At 35.3% G+C, this 27,114-nt stretch overlaps 1 protein-coding gene across 1 annotated transcript; it reads right to left on the reverse strand.

Moving 5' to 3' along the window:
- Positions 1-1,094: 1,094 nt before the first annotated feature.
- LOC111573547 (transmembrane protein 87A-like) lies at positions 1,095-27,114 on the reverse strand. The gene is made up of 20 exons (XM_055006207.1): positions 26,969-27,114; positions 25,105-25,162; positions 22,069-22,166; positions 18,729-18,845; positions 18,409-18,456; positions 18,270-18,311; positions 17,939-18,065; positions 17,766-17,827; positions 16,468-16,651; positions 15,644-15,743; positions 15,433-15,526; positions 13,531-13,604; positions 13,309-13,415; positions 11,844-11,902; positions 11,612-11,715; positions 9,669-9,745; positions 6,536-6,600; positions 6,402-6,454; positions 4,136-4,166; positions 1,095-3,991 (listed from the first exon to the last, which is right to left on the reverse strand). Exons 1-20 carry the CDS (start codon positions 27,080-27,082, stop codon positions 3,950-3,952), a joined length of 1,656 nt encoding a protein of 551 aa, XP_054862182.1. The 5' UTR covers positions 27,083-27,114; the 3' UTR covers positions 1,095-3,949.

Below are 27,114 nucleotides of genomic sequence, written 5' to 3' on the forward strand. Positions count from 1 at the left end.
CGATATTTTATTCATGGTCAGTAAAAGCAGCACATTTTCAATACAATACTTTTTATTTGTTTTCAGACAGTGATGCTGACATAATGAATTACAGAGAATTTATTCTTCACCACATGTCTGAATCTAATAAAATAAATAAACATAATGATAAAAACAAATTTAAATAAAATGTGAACTAACATAAATGAATATATAAAAACATAGTTCAAAAAAATATATAGAATTTATTCAGTAAAATTAACAGCAACAGACACATAAATATAAAAATAGCTTAAAATTCATCAAAAATGAACAGAAGGATAGAAATAAAAAATGGCATAACTTATTCAGCAAATTAATGGCAATACACATATAATTAAATATAAAATTATAAATATGTCTAGATCTGTATACACACACACACACACACACATATATATATATATATATATATACACACACACAATGAAATATATATTTAAATATGCAAAATATAAATATAGCAATGTAAATAAAAAATAAATGTATAAATGTATATATGTATAATAACTTACACATACAATAAATTGAAAATTTCTATATTAAATATTTGTATCAATAAAAATAAAACATAGAACAATAATTATACAAATACAAAATGTATTATATATATAAACAATATAAACAAGAACAAAATTTGTTTTAATTTTTAAATGTCTTTTAAAAATATTTTTTAATATATTGTACTGTATATGTTGTTTTATTTCAATTTTAATTAAAATTTATGTATTGTGTGGTATATTTACGGTCATTCAATGTGCTGAATGAATTGTATATTTAATTATTTGCTTTAGAGGAGGTCAGGACATAAAGCTAAAATGACTGGTTTTAATTCCTGATAAGAAAACTATAATTTCGTTATTAACTTTACTTACCTTCATAAGATATATTGTGTTTCGTTTTTGGATCATGCTATGTTGCATTTGTTAAAATCGTATTATTGTTGCAGCTGATGTGTGTGTAATGCTGCTTCAAATTGTCAAATTATATAACTCATTTTGAAGGGTTTAAATATTTAAGAAGTCACACACAATAAACACGTTTACCACAAATTCACACAAAACTGGCATTTCAACCGTAGTTCAATATAAATTTTTATTTGCCGGACATACGCAAAAAGCCATACAATATCATCAGCTTCACAATACAATGCAGATTCAAATCCAGAAATAGGGCTTCAGTGTCTCTCTGAAATAAAATATTGTCAAGACCTGGACGAATGCAAAAAAACAAACCAAAACAAATGAACAAAAAAACATAAATTAAGGATTTTAGAATATCCACACATACTGCAGTAGATTGCACAAGGATGAGGATACAATTCTGCCACGTAAGGCAAGACAACTTTGCAGTGTGATCGGGAAAGGTTCAAAGGAATCTGTAATTATGGTGCAGTGATTTATCATTTACAGTACTTTTTGAAAACTACCCTGTGCTTCTCAATAGAGCTCTGATCCAGTTAGTGGAGGGGGAGTGAAGAGGGATTACATACATGCAGTAAATCACATGTATAATTAAATCTAAATTACTGCAGCTTATCGATAGATTCTGTTATCCAGTGGCTAAAAAAGCTTATATTTTGGTGAAGTGGACCTTTTTGTGAATAGCTACCAAGTGTCACGGCTTCTAAATGTGAAAATAAACAGCCTAAACTTTAGACAATTATGCTTGGAAATGGGTCTAGAATTAGCTTTAACAAAGATCACACATTTCCCCCTTTAACTGAGGACCATAAAGTCTTATTTTTCCAGTAAATCACCAATTCTGGAGTCACATTTTTAGCTTCTGTGAAAAGATGGTATCCCAGAGGAGTGATCTGGCTCGTGTCGACAAAACGGACACTACTGATCCACTGTTATGACTGTATATATATACTTGGCTTTAAGAGCTCCATAACCAAGAGCATCATTACATTCTCCCAAAAAAATTACAGTTTCCCCCCAAAATACAGAGATGTAGCACGATTTCCCAACAAATGCTTCAAGTATCGATATTCACTGAAGACGTGCTGTATAGTAACAGCAGCTTATTTATTTCTATACTCAGGATTACTCAGTTAGCCAGACAACAAAGTGGTAATTATGTGTTAAAAATAAAACACACGAACACTATTTGTTGGTTTAGCTACAAGAAACAAACGCCGAAAATGGCTACGCATAAGCATTACAACATTTTCCTTCGTCTATCTGGCTAAATGGTTAATCATATGACACAGCTGCTCATTTAAATATGAAATCATTAGATGACCAATTTATGCAACACAATAAAACACATGTTGAAAACAACACTTTTCACACACAGTATGTGACAGGAAGTGAGTCACTTAGTAGTGAAATGATTCCAGAGTTGTATCGTCTCTTAGTAATTGCACTATTTTTAAGCTGACAAGTATTTTTCTCTTATGGACGATCGAAAATAAAAAAAAACTATACTGAAAATACTGGATCCAAAGTAGGACACACGAGTTAGAAAACTTCATGTGTGATTTCCAGTTAGTGTAACTTGGTTGTTAAACGACCTGTCACCAGAACTTTCTCAGCTTTGTTCCTTCATGCTGTGTCTATCTGCATGAGGACATCATGGCTCCACATGGGAAAAAAAAAAATTCTAGATGAACTGAAGAACCTGAATGCTAGATTTCTTAAAGATAGAAAGGGCTACAGAAACCCAACTTAGAAAGAATGCAATTACTGTAGAGTGACACAATTTTCAGTCATTTGACATTTAAGCGATATTGCACAAGCGTGTACTCACTTCTGCTGTATACTGTACATGGAACAGCACATTTCAGGAGATAATCCAGTGTCCCACACTACTGAAAATCAAGTTTTCAACCTAGGTAACATGTCCACATGAGGTTTTTTATATGTTAGAAGACACATGATGAGCGAAAATCAGCAGTCAACATCAAGGCTGAGCTTTTCTTCCTTCCAACTGCAGCATAAACACAGATTCAGACTTTTAGAGTTTCATACTTAACAAACCTAAAGATCTAAAGAACCAATTCTGTCAGCTTCTAGGGTGGGACTATCATTATCTTCAGAATTGGTTGCAGGTTCGAACATATGTGGCTAAATTGCTCCAGTTTTACAACTTGCCATTTTGTAGTGTAGAGTAGTTTTACAGTGTTTGAGCAGAATCAAAGGTGAGCTGGTGTGCTCGAGCAGCAGCAACAACTGGAAAAACTTCTAAATATGTAACTTTAATACACAGAGGTCAGTTTTTAGGGGTTTAATAAACAACCAGAGAGGGCTTTGCTGTGTTGGCTTAAAAATAAATCCAATAATGCACAATATATTGGTGTTTTCAGCACGTGTTCCTTTCTTAATTTGTACTATCAGCGGATATCTGGGCTGCCAAGCATCATTTAGTACTTGACTCAAGTTTAAATCTGACCTTACATTCCTACAAATTCGACCCATCAGGTGTCACTTCTGTAGAATCTACCACAAATGTTTTTTTAAAGTCTAACCAGTGGTCAACAAACCACGTTAAATATTGTATTAGTACAGGAATTAGATAAGCGATCTATTTTCCACGTGGGCAAATGAATGTAACAGGCCCTGCTTCCGTTTGATTTTGGTGAGAGTGGATAAAGTTCATTTAAACAAATAAAATATTTATAAAAATGCTCTTCTGTGTAATCGCTTCAGTTTCACCTCAGTCCCAGAACACTGACCTCGACATCAACAGTCAACCCGTCCAATAGAACACACTAGTCTTGCTTCTTTCAGCTTATTATAGTGTTACACAATACGTGTGAAATAAAATTTTAAAAAATATTAATTAAAAAAAAAGAAAAAAACATAAAGTGTCTGGAGATAACTGTTGGCTTTTCCCACATTTTTTTGGTAATCAGATCACTCAGAACGCATTCGTTGCTGCCTCAGTGAAATTACTTTCTGTTCGGTCTCACGTCACCTTCTCGCATTCACTCCATTTTGGATCGCTCCATCTTGGTTTTCAGGATTTCCTAGAAAGCAGAAGAAGCACAGATTAGTGCACGTGCAGCAGCGTGACCGTGGAATGGCAGCACAGTAGGAGTTTGTATCGTAAACAGACTGAAATGTGACTGGAATCATGGGACGAGCGTGAGGGGAGTAAAAGGGCTCTTTACCTCTTCCTCGTCGAGCATGACAGGGAGAGCTCTGTGTGAAGGGAGGAAAAAAATCAAAGATGAAGGCAGTGAAGGCATCACAAGGTCCAGGCATAAATCAAACTACATTTCCAGAAACTCCCTGTAGGTTTGCTTGCGCTTCCCGAGTGTTGCTATTTGAATATTAATAATAAACTGTTCTAATCTGACCTGCCCTTGACTGTAAGCTGCATTAATACACTTACAGACAGTATATTAAAGAGGATCAATGTCTTTAAGCAGATACGACATTCTCACACATTCCTGGTAGTTGTAACTATTTTTACTGCTTTTTACCTTCTGAACCCCAAGCAGATTCAGGGCATTTTTTTCCACTGTTATATTTTTAATCATTGTGGACTCATTTTTCACTGCAATATAAAGTTCTGCACCTTTAGGGAAACAGAACAACCATAACTAGAAGTAGAGAAAACTCAAAAATTTCTTCAATGCAGTAAAACAAAGCTATAATGCATTAAAAATGAAAGTTGAATCTTATTATTTATTTTTACAGAAATTCAAAAAACCTCAAATCACCACATACAACACTGTGTATACCAACATGTGCTAATAATACTAGAAATACAATGATGGCTCCACAAACTATCGATATTTTACAACTCATATTCTTAATTTGTTTAAATATTTTTCTTGTATCTGTATTGTTTAAGCACAGCCTGCAGTTCAGCAGAAAAGTTTTGTCACGACTTTATTTGTTTATCATTAGTTGCATTGAAGAGAGCAGGATGTTTGGTTTTTCACAGGATTAGATCAGATTTTTTGGAACATTTGTTAATGATAAATGTAAAATAAAGTGATCTGGATAAACTACAGTGATTTCAAGTTTTGGTTAATTTTCCTGAGGGAACAGCACATCATAGATGACTATTTGAAAGAACGTCTGCAACCTGATAAATCCAGGATTTTCTCTCTGTTTTGACAGTTTTGTTAGCATTGATTGGTTCAGTTTTGACAATTTCAGCACATCTCTCAAACCCACCAGCAGGTTTTTTGGTTCAGAAGGACAAAAAAAAGTTTTTATTTTTCCCAACACTGTGTTGGCTTTTATACAATGAATAGTTTTTTTTAACCTTTATTATTCCGCTAAAGAACGCAGCAGAGTTATGTGACAATTGGAGTACGTTTGTCTGTCCGTCTGTTATTCCGTCTGTTAACAACATTACTCAAAAATGGACAAAAGGATTTGGATGAAATTTTCAGGAAAAGTCAGAAATGACACAAGGACCAACTGATTAGATTCTGGCAGCTTATAGTCTGGATCCATGGATTTGTTAAAGATTTCTGTATCATTGCCAGATAGCGGCACAACATCAATGTAACTATGACAACAAGTGAACGCTACGTTAGCTGCCTGCTGACGATCACATGATTGCGATCCTACTAAAAATCGACCACTGCGGACTTATTGGGACTTATCCTTCAGAAATGATACAAGGAACAATTGATTAAATTGTGGGGGTGTTTCCCATCAATTCCGTCCACCCGCTATATATTTAGGTCACGTGATTCGGCATCCGTACGTAACGTACACAAGCATAACACACGCCTGTGCTCAGCGCAAGGTGATTTTGTTTGTGGGTACGTCTATATTAAATGACCACATTCTATGGTGCTGTGATTTCTGATCAGCAGTAACTAATAAACAAATGCTGCATTTATGAAAAATAAAAATAAAAAATTCCTGCATTTCTGTCAATGTCATATGGGGGAACGAGCAGCCTTGGTGGAGTCTGCTCTCTCTGAGTCCTTTTCTTGTTTGAAATAAAGATGTTATTAATCAGTCAAACCTTATTGATACTGTATTGTTCAATCATGAAAAATCCAGTTTAAAGTGCTTTAAAAATAAGAAAACTTTGACTAGACTAGACTAGACTAGACTAGACTAGAATAGAATAGAATAGAATAGAATGAGCAACCAATGCACACCAAGACATGATGCGTTGGTAAAAGATAATACACTTAATAAAAATAACAATAAAACACAACTATAATAAACTAATAAACTAAACTGATTGCATTAAAATAGTAAAATGCTAATACAATAGAATAAATCCATAATAATTAAAAAAACAAAATAGTAACAATAAAGTAGAAGATACATTATTTTTGTCCAGCTTTGTGTCTTTTCTGTTCTATCGTGCTGCTTTAATATCATTATTTTAAGTTTGAAGGCAGTCTTGCGTACATGAAGAACTTTGAGTCTAAAAGTAAAAACTGCTTTACTTACACATCAGCAACGGTTGTAGGAATGTTCTCCTCGACCCATTTAAGGTCTTCATCCTGACAGAGGCAGAGTTTTGAAGATTAAGTACGAAAAACAGTTAAAGGACAAGAAAAGATGGCAAAAGTTCGTCAACTCACCTCTTTAGACAATAATTTCTGGGAGCCGTTCGTGTCAGGTTTCGAGCCTCTCATCTTCATTCCTTCTAATAAAACAACATAAAACGGCAGCTGAGATCACATAAAAGCCTCTTTGTGTGATCCAAAAATATGACTTCACTATAACACACTTACTGAATTTTATCTTTGTACTGTTACATGGTTATAAGATGAACATTTCTCAGTTGGTCTTAATGTCAAAGTGAACAGACTGTGATCACAGCCTCATTAAAAACTGCATTAAACCACACAACACCCCAAATAATAAGGTGATCTTTAGAGGATCAGATGGAAACTGTGAGAAAATAATTTGCAGATGTCATTGAGCACAGATTTGAATAAAGGCTTTGCAGTTGCAACAGAAATCTACAGGAAAACACTGCTGACACTATCAGAGATACAGAAGAACAGGTGAGAGAAAATGAGACTTTTTTACAATTAACATTGATTTGAAAGGCATGTTTTCTTTCAAAAATTGCCAAAGGTACACAATTTATTAGAGCCAGAAACTGTTAAAACAGAAATAATCATCCGGTTTTCAACTATCCCACTGTCTTTGAACTAATCGTGTCTGATTTAATTTTGATAACCAGATTCAGGCTGAAAATTGTGACATTTCAGCAAAATCACATTATTCTACATGTCTCTGAAACTTTCACTAAAAATCCAGCATTAACAACAAAAAAAGAACCAAAACAAAGAAGCCATTTGTTACTCAACACTCACATGACAAAAATTCAGGGTGTTTTCAGCTGAACTGCGGGTTGTGTTTACACAGAACAGAGAGGAGGCGAGTATGAAAACAAATAAAACTGTAAAATATCTAGCATTAGTTTATCAGTATTTGTAACACCTGCAGTCACTAGATTGTACACTCTGTATTGCAGTGGAAAATGAACTCAAAGTGAGTACAAATACGACAAGAGCAAAAAGTGTAAATGTGTTTTTGTAACATACATGAGGAAAACATGGGAGCTACATTAAAACGCTAAGTTTTAGCTCAGCAAACATCCAGTCAGTCGACCTTAGACAAGTCTGATCTACTGGGCTTCAGTCAAATTTAAACAAGAAGATGATACCCAGTATATTTATGATAACAATATAAATCAGCTGACTGGATAATGTTATACTATTATTACTATCTGATGGATAATATTAACTCTAAATGACAACAAACAAATGCTAAATCATCTGGACTAACGAGAAGCTAAATGATCTGTCCTCACAACCCACAGGAGGTTTTTCTTGTTGCTCCTGCCACATTTTTACTCACTGTGTGCTCATTTTTCACTGTAATACAAAGTCCTGCACCTCTATAGAAACAACACAATCATTACTAGAAGTAGAGAGAACTCAGAAATCTCTTTTGTGCAGCATAACAAAGTTGCATTGCCTAAAATCACAAAAAAGAAAAAAATCTAAGGTAAATTCCTTTGATAATTTATGTTGCTAAAATTTAAAAAAACCTGAAACTAACTAGAAGAACATTTTTCCAGATTTCCACACGTGTTACCATCATTGGAAAAATGGTGGTTCTACATGCTAAAGATATTTGACAACTTACATTTTTTTCCTATTTATAATAATAACTTTACTTATATAGCACCCTTAAGAACAGCGTTCACAAGGTGCTTTGACAGTCAAAACATGCAACACAAACAATCAAGCAATCAATTAAAATAAATAGCAAACATTATAATAAATTAAATGAATAATTAGCCAGATTAGCACTCATGTTAAACAAGGAAACCAGGCAGTTTGAAAATTATAGAATAAGATTGAGGGTTAAAGTTGCGAATTTAAAAAAGAAGACGAAGAGTGAATTAAAGAGTTAGAGAGATGGCATCACACCAAAGAACCAGGCAGCTAAAAGTAAAATGAAACAAGAGAGAACATCTAACTTAAGCAGACATAATACAGAATAGAACACTAAAAGTAATCAAAGCTAAAAGTAAACTTCACAGAAAAGCAAGTCTATAAAAGTGGGTTTTATTTGCTGTATAAACACAACCTGCAGTTTAGTCGAATAATCACTGAATTTTCATGACTGTTGGTTGCAGATAAGTTACTCCTGGCTTTTTTGTTGCACTGAAGACTGTAGGATTTTTTGTTTGGATTTCTGTGTTATAGAATCTGGTGGTAAATTCAATATAAAACATGATAAATAAATAGATTTTCATGTATTATTAAGATTTTAAGCTTAGACTTGGTTAATTTTTCAGACAGAACAGCATAGAAGACATGATTATTACAATGACCGCCTGCGGAAAATGGGAAATTCAGTGGTTATTTCTGTGGATACAGTTTCTGGCTCTGATAAATAAGCGCTTTTGATGACGTTTCAAAAAATAACATGCCTTTTTGGGCTCCAGAGGGTGAGGAGTATTGATATAATCCTCTTAGTCTGTAATAATCTGTTTAGTTTTTACTGTTGTGTTGTTCTGGGAAAACATTTCAATATTTCTCTGGATTATAGGATTTCTGAACTATGCAACACAACAGGTCATCCATTAACCCTCATGTCGTCCTGCAGGTCAAAATTGACCCGTTGTAAAGTTTGAAAATGTGGGAAAAAACATATTTTCATAGTGAAACTTCTGATGTCCACATTTTCAACATTTTTGGGAAATCTTTGAACATTTTTTGGTGGAAAAAAAGAAATGTTAAAAATATTTCTTAAGATAATTCACAAAAAAATCAACCAAAATCCAGTGAAATTCGCTGGATTTTGGTAGATTTTTTTGTGAATGTTCCTAAAGGAAACATTAGAAGTTTTACTGATATACGTGTAATCACTTTCAATATTTTTAGGATTTTTTTTTAGATTTTTACTCATTTTTTGAAAATATTTTCAAGAATTTTCTTGCCACATTTGGGGGATTATTTATTTATTTATTTTTTTTAAATAAAACTTTTAAGGGAAACTTTTAAGGAATTATTGGAATTTTCTTCTTGAAGGTTTTACAAATTTTCTGAAATTTGGGGAATTTTTCTGCTGAATTTTTGGATTTTTTTCAGACAAAGAAACAATATTTTTTGGTGCCCGTAAATGAAGACAACAGGAGGGCTAAAAACAATGTTTGACATGACAAACCCTTGATCTGATATGTCTTACCAAAAGCTTCATTCAACATGGGCTCCTTGGCTTCATCTTCTTCATCATCTTCATCGATCAGAGGCGAGTGGGAGAACCTGAGAGGAAACAGAACGCATGTTAAATCCACTCTCAAGCTTTCTAACTGACTATAGACGTTTTTGGCTTCCAGAACTCTGGCCGTTTCTCAAATTGCGTTCTTGTCTTTTTTTGTGTGTGGCAGAAATCTTTATTTAAAAAAACAATGCAGTACAGTGCAACACAATATAATTTGAAGATAATCACCAGGGGGCTATAAACGTTCAGGGGCAGCACCTCAGAACATTACACCACACAAATATATTAAAAAGAGCACAGACCAAGAGTCTTAATAGCTTTCATATTAGTGGAATGTCTAATAGTTTTAATATATTGTTTGATCTCATCATCAAAGACAGAAAGAAGTGGCTTCTGATTAGTGCATTGACATTTGTGGATATGTTATTTGGCTAAATATATAATAAGATTAATGATATAAAATTCCTTTTTTTGGCAGATGGATAATCAGTGAAGCCAAACAATATATGTTCAAAGCACAAGGAAAAATGTGGTTCAATACAAGTAGAAATCAAGTTGCTAATATCTTCCCATAATTTGGTGGAGAAGGGGCACAGGGTGTCCTTCACAGAAAGAGCAAACTAGAAAAGCACTCAGAGAGCGCAGTACTCCACCAAGGATGCTCAGTTGGGGTATCATTTCCGCCGGATGAAATCTTTAATAAAAAATGACCTTGCACTGAGCACAAGCATGTGTTATGCATGTGCACGTTACGTATGGATACCAAATTGAGTGTAAATTACTCTTATAAAAGTCTGTTGATCAGTTCATCACTTTTGGCAAACCTTTGTTACTGTTAAAATAACCGTTCCTTCCATGCTTTTATTTTGTAGACGTATTTTTAATGTCACGGGCTTTTATTTTGTCACCACTCCAGCAGCACAGGAAGTGTTTATCTAAGAAGCGGTTTATTGACATGACGAAGACGCTGCCGAAAAGTCAGAAAATTCAAATAAAGATGAAACACAACGGTTCCACGCTGTTGCTGTCTAGCAAAGGATGTGTCTAAACTTAGAGCCTTCTGCAATTAAATATTATTCAACTGTGTTCAAAAAATGAATTGAATTGTTGAAGCCAGAAGTAAATGTTCCTGTAACATCAGACCTGTTTGACCAGATGCTGCTGATGTTTGAAAAGGTTTCTGTTTTATTACCTGACAGGCAGAGGAAGAGCTCACCTGTAGGAGCTCACCTGTAGGAGCTCACCTGTAGGAGCTCACCTGTGTTCAGGTTCTGAGTAAAGTAGTTGACAGGAAATATTCCCTCATTAATCAGTGATGATGTTCAGTGCATACAGAAGTCCTGGTGATCACATTAAAGTGTAGTGATGTTTGTGAATCTGTCAGACTATAAACCTCTGGATGTTGGAGGACAAACAGTAGCTCTGTATGTAGAATGTAGACTAATGTATTTTAGTCATGTTAATAATAAAACTGTAAACCATCCATCCTGTTTATGAGGTGTCCTCATGAAGGTTTAATATTTTTTCAGTGATCAGTTTCTGAAAAGTTTTTGTGGATCCACTGATAGAACTGAGAATGAGACGGTTCAGTTCATCACAAACTACAGCTGTCAATAAATCAGTGGCTCTCAAACATTTTAAAAAAAAGATTTATGACGATCTTACAAACCTGAACATTAACTGTTTTTATATTAAAACGTGAACATGCAAGGCTGTGTTATTATATCTGTTTAATTTCGCTGTTTTTCACGGTAAAAATAATCGTAGCAGATGAACTGAGGCGGTGACGTCATCAAGCACGCTGGTGTTCCAATTGCATTTCAGCCTTGATGCGTTCTCGTGTTCTCGCCAAATACGCGAGTACGGACTTGCATACTTGGAATTGAGAAACGGCCTCTGACTCTGACCTCTGGCTGTTGGCAGAAGGCCTCAGCAGCACCATGATGACCAGCAGAATGGTGGAAAACAGGAGACGCCAGAAGGCATCGTCTACCCACAAGTCCCGCCAACCCTGCAGAGGGGATGAAAACAGAAAGCAGACGAGGATGGATCACTTTTCAGCTCCGCATAAACCTAAGTGCGGAAAAGCAACAAAACACAATAAAACAATCACTCAATCAAATCAGCAACTAAACAGACCCTCTGGCAGTCGACCAGCTTGAAGACTTTGGTGGTCCAGATGATGAAGATGATGGAAGCTGCGGACACAAAGTAAACATCGGTTGTATTTTGATGTCCGTAAACAACATGCCAACGCTTAGAAACAGCCCCATGAAACCTCCCACCATTAGAAACTGAATTAAAGGTTTTTCTCTAAAGGCAACGTAACAAGCGCATCTACATTTTAGTTGCATGAGTACTTTAGAATAAAAAAGGATGAATGCATTAAAATAATATGATGCCATGTTGAAAAATTCACCTTTTTTTCCTTTCTTGTATGGAGTTAAATGTAAAGATCAGCCACTCCAACATCTGTACAGTAAATATATGGCCAGTTCAAGCAGCTGTTTAACTTAGTCTAGCATAAAGAAGAGAGACATAAGGAAAGAGCTAGCCTTGCTACGCACAAAGTTAATAATAAAAGGCAAAAAATTCAGTATAATAGCATTCCAGCAACACTAAAACTCATCAAAATGTGAAATATTATTTGTTTAATCAGTACAAAAGATGCAGTTTAAATTTCTGGGTGCCAAAATCTACAGAAGTATTTAAAAGGAATGTTACCTTTAAAACAAAACTGACAAAATTACGCTATTTTTCAGGGCCAGAAATTGCAAAAGCGGTTTGTAATCTAGTAATCTGTGACATATTGTTCCATCTGGATCATATAAAATGTGCCTTATATCTTGAAAAGCACAATTTGCACCACTTGTTATCAAAAGTTAGTTGCAGATTTACAGTTTTTCGTTACTGATGCAGCTTCATCTGGTTCATTTTCTTTATCTTATACGATTACAGTACGTAATTTTGCACTAATAAAGTGGAAAATGGAGGCAGTTGCTTGACTATATTTACTTCCAGGGAGGTTTCACTGTAAGAAAAGCCCCATTTAAACAGCTATGTGGCCACCTTATTAGGTATCAACCAAATGTATGCTTGAAATTGTGATATTTCAACAAATTCACTTTATTCTACGTGTCTCATTTTAAAATATATCAAAAAGACTGTTTTCTCCAACGAGATTTGCTAAAAAACTAGAAATTTTGTGCTTCTCTGTGCAACCAAGAAGCCACAATTGATGCAGCTGTGACCAACAGTCACATGACAAAAATTCTATCAAAAAAATTAAATATTCAGGGACTTTTGGGCTGAACTACAAGCTGATTTTTACACAAAACAGTGAAGAGACAACAGAAAGGAGCAGAGTTTGTCCCAATACCCATTGTGTAAAACGCAGGAGGTTAAAAGCATCAGTATGTCCTACTACATCTGGTCTCATTTGACAGTTTGCAGGCTTTTCTGATGCAAAATCCACATTTATAGTTGGCTCATTCTGCACTAAAGACTGCAACAGATACATGAGCAAGAAGGCCAAAGCTGAAGCGGCAATATTTTAATGAAATAGTACTTCCAAGGAAAATGAAAAAACTATGCCAGAACTCACCGACAACAGAGAAGATGAGCGTGTTGGTGAAGTGCTGATATAACGAGAGCTTCACCACATTTCTGCGGAGCTTCAGGAGACGAGTGGTTTGAGACAAGCTGATGAAAATGTAGGTGTAAATTAAGGAGAAAAATGTGCATATAAAGCACATTCATATAAACAAGGGTGTATATGTGCAAGAAAGGCTTCCAAAAACCCCTTTAGGGTCGTCAAATAAAGGATATCCACCACATGACGCAGGAGTCGATGAGGGAGAGGCTGAGATTCGCCACCAGAGCAACCGTCCCATAGAAACCCTGTGGAAAAAAAAAACAAGAGTCCGGTTTTAGAAACAAGATAAACTCAAAGCTTGGAGGACAGCAGAGAGCAAAGAGTTCGTGTAAACATGGCAGCGAGGGAGAAGAAGCGTTTAATCATAAAGAAAGCCAGGCCCCTTTTTTAAACATGAGATAAGCTTTGAGCTGGGGAAGATTTAGGTCTCCCCTCCTGAAAAAGCACATCAACTCCATTCTTCTTTCCGTCTTTCTTATCTTACATCTGTGTCACTTTTTGCTGCAGCGTCTTTTGAAAAATCGCCCTTTAGATCATCATTCTCTGTTATCATGACCGGTCTGCCTCCCAGAGACTGAATCCCAGAGTAACCTTCCCTCTCGCTATGGTTTCCTGCACTCAAATCTAATTGATTTGTACAGAGTGCCTTGAATGCTGCGCCAAGCAAGATTTTTCTGTAAAAATACATCACAACCATCAGCTTCAATCACCCTGCGGGGGCTGCGATAGATAGTGTGCCATCTGCACTAAGAGAAACGCAGTGGCTTCATTATATTTGCCAGGATGAAATTCATCTGTGGCCGCTGCAACTTCATTTGTAATTTGAAAGTGAAGTAGTGGAGGTTTCCTAAACAGCAGAAAGTGCACCTTCAAGGTATTTTATTGAGGGTTTCTACCCCGACTTGTTCATCTTCTGGTAATTTTTGCTCTTTCACTGAATTATGTATTCAAATTTCTATTATTGTGTGTTTTGTTTGTACCTTCTGAAGCACTTCGTAGCCTTGATTTTGAAAGGTGCATTTTAAATTAATGTTTACTTTCTCTTCCATAATAAAAGCATTTAACCGGCTTTTGCTGGGGAGCAGGCAAAAGACTGCAAATAGTGAGGGTAGGAACTGTTCATTGTTTGTCGCTAGTCAACAATTGCTCATCAAAAATGGATTTAAAAAACAAAGCAGCTTCATTTTGGGCATTTCTTCGACAGTGGATTTTTTTTTTTTTTTTTTTTTTTTTAACCAAATTTTTATTTTAATCCTCGTGTTGTCCTGCGGGTCAAAATTTACCTGTTTTAAAGTTTGAAAATGTGGAAAAAAATAATAATTTTCACAGTGAAACTTCTGATGTCCACATTTTCAACATTTTTGGGAAATCTTTGAACATTTTTGGTGGAAAAAAAGAAATGATAAAAATGTTCCTCAAGAACATTAACAAAAAGATTTTTATGTGAATGTTCTTAAGAGAATATTATAAGTTTTACTGATATATATGTCATCACTTTAAATATTTTTAGGATTTTTTTGGGAAGATTTTTACTCATTTTTTGAAAATATTTACAAGAATTTTCTTGCCAAATTTGGGGATTTTTTTAAAAATAAAATTTTAAGGGAAAATTTTTAAGGATTTATTGGAATTTTCTTCCTGAAGGTTTTCAAATTTTCAGAAATTTGGGGAATTTTTTTGCAGAATTTTTGGATTTTTTTCAGACAAGGAAACAATATTTTTTGGTGCCCGTAAATGAAGACAACAGGAGGGTTAAACTACATGTTTTTATACATATTTATATGGAGCTCAAAAATGGACAAACAAAAACACACACATGATAAACAAAAGCAAATATACAATTCGGCTCATGGCATCATCTAAACCCACACAAAGAGGACAATTTCAAATTAGGTGTAAAGATAAATTAAAGAGCAGCAAGGGGTTATGAAACATGTAAAAATACACAACCCAGACACAAATATCCTTACATCTCCACTTGCAGTTCAAATAAAAACATCTCACTCAGCCTGTCAAATATGTAAATCTAATCAAGTTAAAGTAAGCAGTGACCAAGCAACAGTTGAGACTTACGCCTGTGACTCTCAGGACTCCTTCCACTGAGGAGAAAAGAAGGTAAAGGAGCCCAACAGCTACCAGCCGATGAACTGTGGTACCCAACCTGGGCCTGAACAAGAGGGAGGAAATAAACATAGTTATATTATTAAATGATTTAATTGAGTATTAGTCAGCTAGCTTGTAAAGAGTAATGACTTCTCATCTGAGAAATGCTGAGTCAACTCACTTGACTATTCCGTAGCCGAGGCTGACGATGAGGACGAGGATTCGAGCTAAAGATCTTTTGAGTGCAGAGAGCAGCTCAGCGAAAATCACAGCACCCAGAACTGCAACGACAAATAGACATAATGATGATTACAACAGACTACAGGTGGATTTGTACCAATATGCTCATCTTTTCCAACTTATTTTGGCTGATATTTGCACATAGTTTTTCCACTTAACCCTCCCGTTGTCTTCATTTACAGGCACCAAAAAAATACAGTTTCTTTGTCTGAAAAAAATCCACAAATTCAGCAAAAATATACACACACACACACACACACACACACACACACACATATATATATATATAAAAAGAAAAACAAACAAATTTGGCAGGAAAATTCTTGTAAATATTATCAAAAAATTTAGTAAAAATCTTCCAAAAACTAGAAAAAATATCCAAAGTGATAACATATATGTCAGTAAAACTTCTAATATTTTTTCTTTAAGAACATTCACAAAAAGAACCAACCAAATTCCAGCAAAATTCGCTGGATTTTGGTTGATTTTTTGTGAATGTTCTTAAAGAAATTTTTTTTACATTTCTTTTTTTCCACCAAAAAAATGTTCAAAAATTTCCCAGAAATTTTGAAACGTGGACATCAGAAGTTTCACTGTGAAAATATATTTTTTTCCACATTTTCAAACTTTAAAACGGGTCAATTTCACCCGCAGGACGACACGAGGGTTAACTGCAGAGAAAATCGACATCAATAATTGTGAATCCCTACAACAGATGCAATAAAACATACACTAGAAACAAGAAACTATGTCAAAGTGGCCGACCGTAGTCTCCTTTGTAGCGGATGCTCTGGTATTCAGAGTAGAAAACCGCTTTCTCCAGCATGCCGAGGATGATGACGGCTCCGATCCAGAACTGGATCCGAAGCAGGTCCCTCCAGTAACAGGCGCACCAGAAGAGCCAGAGAGCCCCGAACAGAACGTACACGATACACATGACCATGAAGAACTGTGAGGGTCAGAAGAGACAAAAAAAACAGGCTCTGCTTCATCTTCAGCTTCACGGACTTCTGAAGACTAAGATCCTCTTCTCCTCCAGCAACTAAATATGTCTACAGTTGACAAATATTATGGCCATATTATGGTCCCTTTGCTCCAGATCTATTACAATTAAAATATTTCAACCATGAAGGGACACTAGTACAAGTGTTTTTTTGCACGTTAAAAGCCTCAGATAGTTTACAGAGGACAAAAAAAAACAAACAAACAAAAAAAAAAACTGTATTATTTCATCTCAAATCACCAGTGGCATTCTGCTCCACCAGCTCTGATTTGCTTCAAACATTTTATGATAAACTACAGATATTTAAAATGGTATCAGTGAAATTTTAGAGTGATATGTAAAGTACTGTCCGAGATAATTCTACTTTGAAAATTGCCCTTTGACTACTTTCAGCGTGTTTTTTCCACACATTCAAATTGTGACCATTTGGAAACTCCAAAACTCTTTTCTGCTCACATTGGACCATCTACCAATACCTCAAAATTACACAAAAATAATTTTCTTTTTTCATTTTTGTGACCAATTATTTCATATTATAAAGTATTCTACATGTTCTACTTCATAATATTGTGACATGCAGTTATATATGGTTCAGAAAATATCACTAGTTGACTTCAGCATGATCATTTGTTTTTTGTTATTGTGTGCTTAAAGATGGATTTTTTCATGCTGGCCTCAATTTTTGTTCATATCCATAATCAGAGACTATTTAATCAACTTGTCCAAAAATGCAGGTTCTGAATTAATGTCAAGATGAGAAATAACTGTTAAAGTTTCAAACTGTTTTTTAAATAGTTCACTAAGATATTGTCATTCAAACAGGCTCAAATTTAAATGTGACAAAAATATGATGAAAATGAGTTGATAGGAAATAATTGTAATTAATATATTAAGTTAAAATTTAACAAATATCTTTATAAATATCCATATCTTATGCATTTAACAATTCATGCAACTCAAACATGGTTGAGCAGAAATTGTTCTATAAATCAGATGATTTAACTGAAGCAGCTAATTCCTGCTAAAGGCTAATTTTTCTTACATAAGTTGAGTTACATACCATCATCTGGGGCCAGTCTGCTGGAGACGAGTAGTCATGTGGGCCTTTCATCTCCACTTTCACTGGTGAAAGAAAAGAAGAAAATAAATCTCGTGCTCAGGCTTCTTTTAAAAACTAAGTATCTAAGCATACATGATTTTAAAGCTCTTAATGCAAAATGGTTGTTTTCTCACTTGTAAAAGCAAAGTTGAGCTGCTCTGCTCCGATGTCTTCATCCTCAGGGCTACGAAACAAACACTGAACCTTCACGATGAACAGATATGGACTGTCCTCCCAGGCTTTGGCCACTGCACTCTGATCCTAAAATATGATGATTTAGCGCTTTGAATCTGGTGAATGGAACTATTTTTGTTAAAAATGTCCACATTTTAGGCATGCAGAGAACTCTGAGTATCTGAAAAAACATCAGACAGAACTGAAAGTTTCTAAGAAAACCAAAATGTTATGAGATTATTTACTTCTAAACGATAAAGCTAATAACATAAGAGCAAAAACATGTCTTACTGGCTTGTCGGGCCACGTGAGGCTCTGATTCGATGGGTCACTCTAAGAACAAATGTAAAAATCGGTGCTTCGTGACGTTTGTTGCTTTGGAAATTGATATCAGGGTTAGATAATGATGTCAATAAGATCATTCACCCACCTTTGGGCTGGAAAGCGGCTGATAAGGGTTGAAGTCTGTATAATAAGCCTACAAAAAAAGTAAAAGTAAATACATACATTTACAAAGTGATATCAAGAAGTTCAGATATAAGAAGCCTATGGAAAGCAAAAAAACGTAACTGATTTAATTTTCACCTTGTGCAGCGATACTCTGCTCCTAGAGCTCCTGCCACATTTAGAAAGTTCTCAGGTACAATTTTTGCTTTTTTATAGGCTCAGTCTCATGCATTATATAAATAATTATGTGTATAAACACTGCGTTTATTTGTTGTTCTGTAAGATGATGTCTTTGCCACTGACCTTCGGTGCAAAAAGGGAGGAGCAGTTTTCAAAGAACATGTATCCTTGACTGTAGAAGCCGCTCCAGCCGTCTTTCAACATGTGGTCCATACCAAACATGTTCCTCGCCTTGTTGTCCTTCAGAGAAACATGAAGTGAAAAGTAAATTACAACATGCAGTCAGCTGATTGTTGAAAGTTATGATTCTCTAAACAGGCAGGATAGTACTTAAAAGATGACAAAGTGGCATTCAACATAGAAAAAGAAGTCTTTTACTGAATATAACAGCAGCAAAAACAAACTGTGTTTATTAACGCTTACATGGAGGAACAGGAGATAAACCTAATTTTACTGTAGATTAGTGGTGGACTGATTATCAGCCTGGTTGAATATAAGATCCAATATTCAGTATTTTCTGAATTAGCAGTTATCAATTATCATTATCTTTTTAAACAGATGGTCAAGCAAAGACAGAACTTTAAACATGCACTACTTCAGCTCTGGTATAGCCGCCTTTTTACTCCACCAAGGTGGAGTAAAAAGGCACGTGATTTGCTATCCGTACATAACGTACACATGCATAACACATGCCTGTGCTCAGTGTAAGGTCATTTTGTTTGTGGGTACATCTATATTAAATGGTCACATTCTATGGTGCTGTGATTTCTGCCACGACTTTGGTCAAGATTTCATCTGTCGGAAACGATATGACTGAGCAGCCTTGGCAGAATACTGCGGTCTCTGAGTGCTTTTCTTGTTTTATATGTAGTCAATACTTAGTGGTCTCAAGCAACGTGGTGCCACAACACTAAATTATTGATGACCGGTCGTGATTAATAGCCAAAAAGAATTGAAGCATAGATGTTTTAAAAAGAGATTTCGATTATCGTATGTAAAGCACAAAATAAACAATGACATTTCAGCAATTTGATGCGTGAAAGTTTGGAAAACTCTAAATTTTGACGGCAATATTTTCATTTTTATTGCAAATCTATATCGGTTTCAAATATATGGGCCTACTTGATTACTAATAGATATCACATATCAGCATAAAGCCATGTTTTGGTATGATGTTCTACAAAAAACATATTTAAATTTCACATTGCCTCTTTATTTCAAAATTACACGACAGCAGATCATGGAGTAAATATTAGATTGCATATCGTGCTGATTTCTATACTTGTTGTAAAGCCTGTACCTAACATTGACAAAAAACTATATGTGATATATCCACAAGGTTACAAACAACAAAATGTGTGGAAAAGAAACAAAAGCAGTCAGTAAAAATCAACAGTGTAGACTGGATATGATTTTAATTATTTGGCTTAAAGAAAATGTCTCAAAAACTATCACTGTAAAAGAAGGGAAAACAACCTTTTTGTTTGTCTTCAAACTCTTTCAGTTCACCCCACCACACATTATTGGTAGATTCATTTACTAATGTACACCCATATGAATAATAACATAACATTTACAGCCTTTACAATCAAATTTTAATAATATTTCTGCCAGTTAGTGCTGAATGAGTAGTTGCACATAATCCCACATAATCCCACATACAGGGTTCATTTTTGTGTTCATAATAAATAGAATAAATAGAATAATTACAGTAGTTGTAGTTTACTGTTCTAATTGGGATGATTTTGGATTAACTTTAGTTGCTTCATTACATTCAGATGTCAGATTAAGTGTAGGTAAATCTTATCTTTTCTTTGAGTACAGAAATTGTTCAGGGCATCATAAAATAAAAAAAACTGCTCTTATCTTGCTTATATTCATCTTTCTACCTGTCTAAGAGGAGAGTTTTGAGCTTCACAGAAGTTGACAGGAACCTTTTAAAAAAACATCTGAATAAAAAAAGTCCTCACTGGGCTACAGGTGACCTCGACATATTCTTATTATTTCACACTCACTTTAAGACTTCAAGTGAAGTGCAGCCGAGTTTGGACGTTGGCACAAGGATGGAAGGAAGTGAAGGCCAAGGCCAAGAAATCACTTCAGGACGGACAGACGGCTGAGGCTGACAGTGAAGCCAAAATCCTCAAAGGAGTGAAAAGTTTTTAGGGGTGAAAAGTGCCAAAAGTAACTGTAGATAATCTGTGCATCATATTTACATTAAAGAGCCCAATTATTCACATTTACTGGAGTCTACTAGAGCATGTTTATATGTTTTAACGTTAAAAAAAGACATTATTTATCTCATACTGTACATAACTGTAGCACCTTTTTTTATTCTCCGTCTCAAATGGTCTATTTAAAATCCAAGAGAAGGACCTATAATAAATGAGCTAAAATCATAAATCTATTATGGAAAAATACATACAACTATCCAGATATACTTTCAAACAAAAATCAGATGAAGTGGCATTACCTGATCAAAAACATTACAAAAATACCAACGAAAAAATATCACAATGGACTGAGTTGGAGAACAGACCCAGAAATATTAGTATCAGCTTACAGCACCAGAACCAAAGATAACGAGCATTTTAATACAAAATAAAGCATAAAGCAAAAATAATATAACCGAGGAAATACTGCTAGTAAAAATAACATTTATAAAATTTTAAAAACAAGCATGAGAATGTAATAAAACCCTCACTTAGCCTTTCATAGTTTTATACTTTAGATAAATCCACTACATTCAAGCTATAATTTTGAAAGTTCATTTTACATTGGGTGTTTTATGATGTTTTTCCATCAGAGAGGCTGAAAACATTCAGATTACACATCATAAACTGCACAAACCAGCTAATTTTAGTCTATTGTGTACTAACACTGGGCTGATTTAATTCTGTAAATATTTTTACAACACCAAAACTTCCGGTGAAGGATGTGAGGATTGTTAAAAATCTCATCTGTATGGATATTTCAGCCCTGACAGTCTAAATATCTGATGCCTCACTTATAAAAGCTGTAGTCCTGTGTTTACTTCTACTGTATTTGACTATTTATCAGTATTACGTAGTTTAACACTGCAAGTCTGGTCATCTGATTTAAATACAAAACGATGTGATGCTTATCAATACAATAATTCATGTATCATCTCATGTATACGTTGGAGAATATTTTAAGAAATCTGTTTCTGTTATTTCCTGAACAGACTGAAGGTTGCTGGAAACTGTGGACTGTGAGGAAGCTGCTTTATCTTTGTTTTAGGTCCAAACTAGCTTTGAGGAAGGCGTTATGCAAATGAAGATGTAGATAAGTAACTGAAGAAAAGCCTTCAAATGAGGCGTGTGAGGCAGGAACAAAGTAAGTAGGAAGTTGTGGACTTTGTAAGTTAGCACAACTTTTACAAGCTAAAAAAATCAGCTTTATAACGCTCCCAAAAAGGCAAATGGTAAAAGTCGATACTCACTGGTGTGTTAAAGACTTCATTATAGCAAACGGATGATCGCAGGTACCAGCTGATGTTGAAGGCCAAGGTTCTGTCGCATGACGTTGGGTCACCCTGGACTGCAGAGATGGAACAGAAAAGTAGATTATTAATCAGTTCTCTCCAGCTGCTACAGATGTTCAAAGCCTTCCTGCTGCTGCTTTTTACTTTTTTGTGAGCACACTTTTCCCCCTGACCTTCCTCGACTTCAAAAGTTTGAATTTCCAAACATCATGCTGCTGCATCTTGGTCGTTTTTCTGCACAAATCCCTCCCTCCTCTACAGTAATATGGATTTCTCCCTCTATGACTGGAAGATGCTGATGCAAACTGGCATTTCTAAAGAGAAGAGGTAGTCTTTCATTCTGCGAAACTGGCAACAAAACCTGACATTTTCCTTTGAACAGTTGTAGATTTCATTCTGTCCACAGCAGCTGTGCTAAAAATAACACAATCTGGGTTATGTCTAGTGTCTTATCAGCAGGAATAAAGACTTCTACTGACTACTAAATACAACTGCCACTCAGAGAAGAGCTATAGTATGATTTTAGGGTCATGTTTGGGCTGTAACTTGTAATAATATTGACAATTGATACATTTGATAATTATTTTCTGTTAATAATTCAATTTTAATTGTGATATCTTGATTTTTTCTTGTTTTTTTCCAAAGCAAAACCAAAAAAACATCTAATTTAATATCATATATGGCAAAGAAAAGAAAGTCATCACAATTAAGAACAATTTTTGCATTTTTCAGCATAGTTGCTCATTAATTTTCCGTATCGATCTGTTACAGCTCTACTTTCAAAAAAATTAAAGGTGCTTTTCACAAAATCCTCCACAAAAATCAGCAAACTGAGAGCAGGTAAAGCCCACCAAACACACACAGTCCGATGAAGAGCATTTTTCACCACAGTACAATCTGTACAGTGTAGATAAGACACTTTCCCACAGTATTTGTCATTTCTAACACTGGCATTTTGTTTCGCAGTGTCAAGAGGTTCCCCGTGCAGCTTTTCCAGGAAAATCTAACCTGCAGGTTGCAGGACATCTGGCTTATCCGTAATGTTTGGAGTTTAGCCACAAACACACGGTGGGAGGTGAATTTCAGCACAACAAAGCCACTCCAGCCGACATTTAAATGTTAAACCCAGCAGTCTTGGTGCCTCTGTGACGATTTTTCAACAAGATAATCACCAGTGATTTGGAGAGTAAGAGCTTTGGATCCTTGTGATAGCAGAGCTGCGGTTTCTTTTAATTTAGTTTGTAAATTAAAACCAACTTGAGGTGTTTTGAACCTGAATCAAACTGAAAGAAGCCAAATCTCTCATTCCTCTGGCACTGAATAAAACCTCAAAACACAGAGAGCTTTTCTGCACTTAACTGATTTGAACTGTTGTGATGACCTGGATCAAATACAACTGGCAATTGTGGTTTGTCGTTGCTTTTTTAACTTAGTCACCAACTAGTGCCAGAATACACATCACCAACATCATCAAGTGTTAATTTAGGCATTAAGTATCTGAGCATCACAACTCACCTGGCAGTAAGTCAGTGTTTTCATAGTAACAATTTGGGAAATGTTAGGGGATTCTGCGATGTCGAGAGACGAACGAGGAGGAAGATTCAGAGACACTCTGGAGACTCAGATGGCTGAGGTTGAGAATAAGGTTGCCTGATATCAGGAGAAGTGACACAACGAGCAAAACGGTGATGTGAGCACTGGCAGCATCAGTTCTGAGGATTCTCTTCAACCTTGGGTATGTACTGAGTTGGGAGGAATGCCATATTTAGATTACAGCCCAATATGGAGACAACTTGTCGACTCTGTAACGTCAGACTAAACAGTATCTAATCTTAACCAAGTCATGTTTTTGTTACGGCATTTGTTTCTATCTCATGCACCTTCTGTTGCAGCATGTGCCTTTCTCAGGATCATTTAGGGAGAGAGAGTTTGGAAGAAGCAAATAGGAACAGAGATCAAAGGTGATAACCTGCAGGATAATTTGAGGTGATCTATAGGTTCTACAACTTGATTTAAGGTGACTGTAGTTGACAAATGCAACCTGCATGACATTCTGGGATGTCTTCAGCTAACAGCTGTGAGGAAATACCGCAATTAGAAGAAAGAGAGTCATTTTTCCTTCACAGGAAAAATATTTAATTTTTCTGACAGATACAGCATTTTGATTTGTGGTTTAAGTTTTCAATATTTCAATATTGACTGTGTAATAGATTTAAAACATGTTATTGAGCAATACCACACAAGATACCATCAAAAATGTGACTGTCACACACAGAGAACACCATAAATTCATCAAACCACTGACATAACAGTTTAGATTTTGGGTGAAAAGTGCACTGCAGGACATATATCTAAGATTGCAGCTTTGGTGATTTGCTAAATGCAAACTTTTGAAATCGTAATATGAAAGTGCAATGTAAAGTAAGGCAAATTAACTCAAACACATTACTGATACAAAAAAATATGTATTCTTCTCATTTTCCATGACTAGTCTGTCTGATAGAATAATTTATAATTTTTAGATTTTTATATACAAGACACAGACTTTGCTGACATGAAGTCTTCATATGTGCACAGAAAAATTAACAAGGAACAGGACAGAAACACTGAAAAGCGAGATTTGATTGCAAAAAGAAATGCAACATCAGTCAGATGGAAATGCTTCATCTACAAAAAGGATGTTGTTGAACAAAAACAGCATCTCTGTCTTCAAGAAAACAACTCTGGATGCCTTTGCCAGTGTTACACCATATTAAAACGCTTCCAAACAGTGTTTCTCTGCTTTTATAAAATGATTTTTTAATTTCGATGCAGAGACACTTACAAACAAAATCACCTTAATCATTCTAAAATTCTTGATTTCTCTTAAAGTTCTCTGAGGAAAATACATAAAAGGTAAAACATAATCACATTTTTATGCTATAAGGCATCATTTCAGAGAGTGGGGGGTTAAAAAACCTCAATAATCAATACTGGAAAGTTCAGACTACTCACAGTTCATGTAGATGGTGGTGTTGGCGTACAGCGTCTTTCGAAACACTGCATCTTGTGTCTGAAACCACAACAGACACAAGTCAGTCAGCTGCTGTTTGGACTCTGATCTTAAAACTCACAGAGATAAACGTAAATATCAGTCCATACAGCAGCTCATCAAATATCAGGACACATTTTCAGCTTTACATATTATTGTAGCTGTAAATTATAACAAATAAGACTAATTGTAAGTTTGAGAACAACTGGTCTGGCTGTCCTGCACTCACTGTGATATGAATGTAGAACATAGAACAAGCATAGAAAACAAGTGGGATGACCTTACTTTACAGAGAGCACAGTGTCTAACATGCTATATTCATTTTACTCTGAAATAACTTGACTCTGGTGCTCTACAAACAGCAAAAATCTAAAGAGTTATGGACTGAGCCCCAAACATCTTCAAATCTCTTTAAATTTTACTCTGATATATATTAACTTCAAAATTATGCAGTTGGCAGTTTAAAATTTAAAGATTTCAACATATCAGTAACTACCTGATCCAATAACACACAACATAAATTTACTTTCTCACACCCAACTCAGACAAATGAGCTGCAACTAAAGAATAGCGTCATCTCTTCATTATTTTCCTGTTTAGTTGATCAGTTTCTTGGTTTATAAACGGTCAGAAAATTAGGAAAAATGTTGTTCGGTCTTTAATTTGTTCAGTTTTTTTTTGTCTACAAATGTTTGCATTTCTTCTCTCAGGAGAAAGTGACTATTTATATTTTTGCACTGTGTGCTGCTCTTTTCTTTGTACTGTCTTATTATCTATCTGCTGCTGTAACACTGAAAATTTCCCCCATTGCAGGATCAATAAAGGATCTATCTATCCATCTATCTATCTATCTATCAAAGCCCAAGACGACAAATGTGTTGTTCTGTCTACAATCCAAACATACAGTGCTTAGTTTACTTTCATAAAGGAAAAAAGAAACCAGAAAATATTCAAATATCAGAAGCTGGAATCTGAGAATTTTGACATTTTGTTCTTTAAAAATCACACTGATTAATCGATTGTCAAAATAGATGGTGATTAATTTAACACAATTCACTAATTTCTGCAGACATAGGTATTGTTGTTTTGTGTTTTTGCCTTAATGCCTCTGTTTCATAGAAAAAAGAATTCTGAATTGTTACAAGAAAAGACACTTGTCTCGAATAAATGAGTGTTTGCAGCTAAATTAGTCTGAATAAATTGCTATAAAACACCAATTGCAATGCTTTAAATCTGAACTGCAGCATAGCAGTGTCTCTGTATTTTCACTAGTAGCTCCTTCAGCTCCTGATATATATATATATATATATATATATATATATTTTTTTTTTTTTTTAAAACCATATCAGACAGCAATTATTAGGTTACTCTGAGGCATGTTTCTCTTTCTGGAGGGACAAACAATAATATTTTAAACAGCAGAGTCTCTGTCATGCACTAATATGACAAGAGGTCAAACTAACTTCATCTTAACCACAACATAAACCCTTATTAAAGGTTATTTTTTGTTGTCAGTGTGTTATACTCTTCCTTTCAGGACAAGACACCTGCACATACTGTTATGTCCTGACATCACTTGGCTTCACTAAACATGCAGACTTGTGATGATAAATTGTGGTAAAATATAAATGAGAAGTTAACCTTGTCAGACTCATGAACACACAGCTTTCAGACCCACAGTTGTGCCTCTGACAGCTGGAGCAGACACCGGACAGGAGCGTTGCTAGGAGCTAGTTAGCTTACCGGCTAGCGGCTGCTATGTCACATTTAGCTCGGCAGACTGTTTTATAGCCGGTAAAAGGCGCCTGTCGACGGCGGAACACTCACCGAGTTGATGTCCACGCTCCATACGGAGACCTCTGCCGCTGTCCCGGGACGGAGAACTAGAGAGAAAAGCAGCGAACATAATAACGGATGCGCCGGAGCATCTGTCATCTTCATCTGTGCGTCTACTCCGGTCACAGCAGGATCCG

Source organism: Amphiprion ocellaris, chromosome 20 (assembly GCF_022539595.1).
Source record: "Amphiprion ocellaris isolate individual 3 ecotype Okinawa chromosome 20, ASM2253959v1, whole genome shotgun sequence".
Taxonomy (NCBI): domain Eukaryota; kingdom Metazoa; phylum Chordata; class Actinopteri; family Pomacentridae; genus Amphiprion; species Amphiprion ocellaris.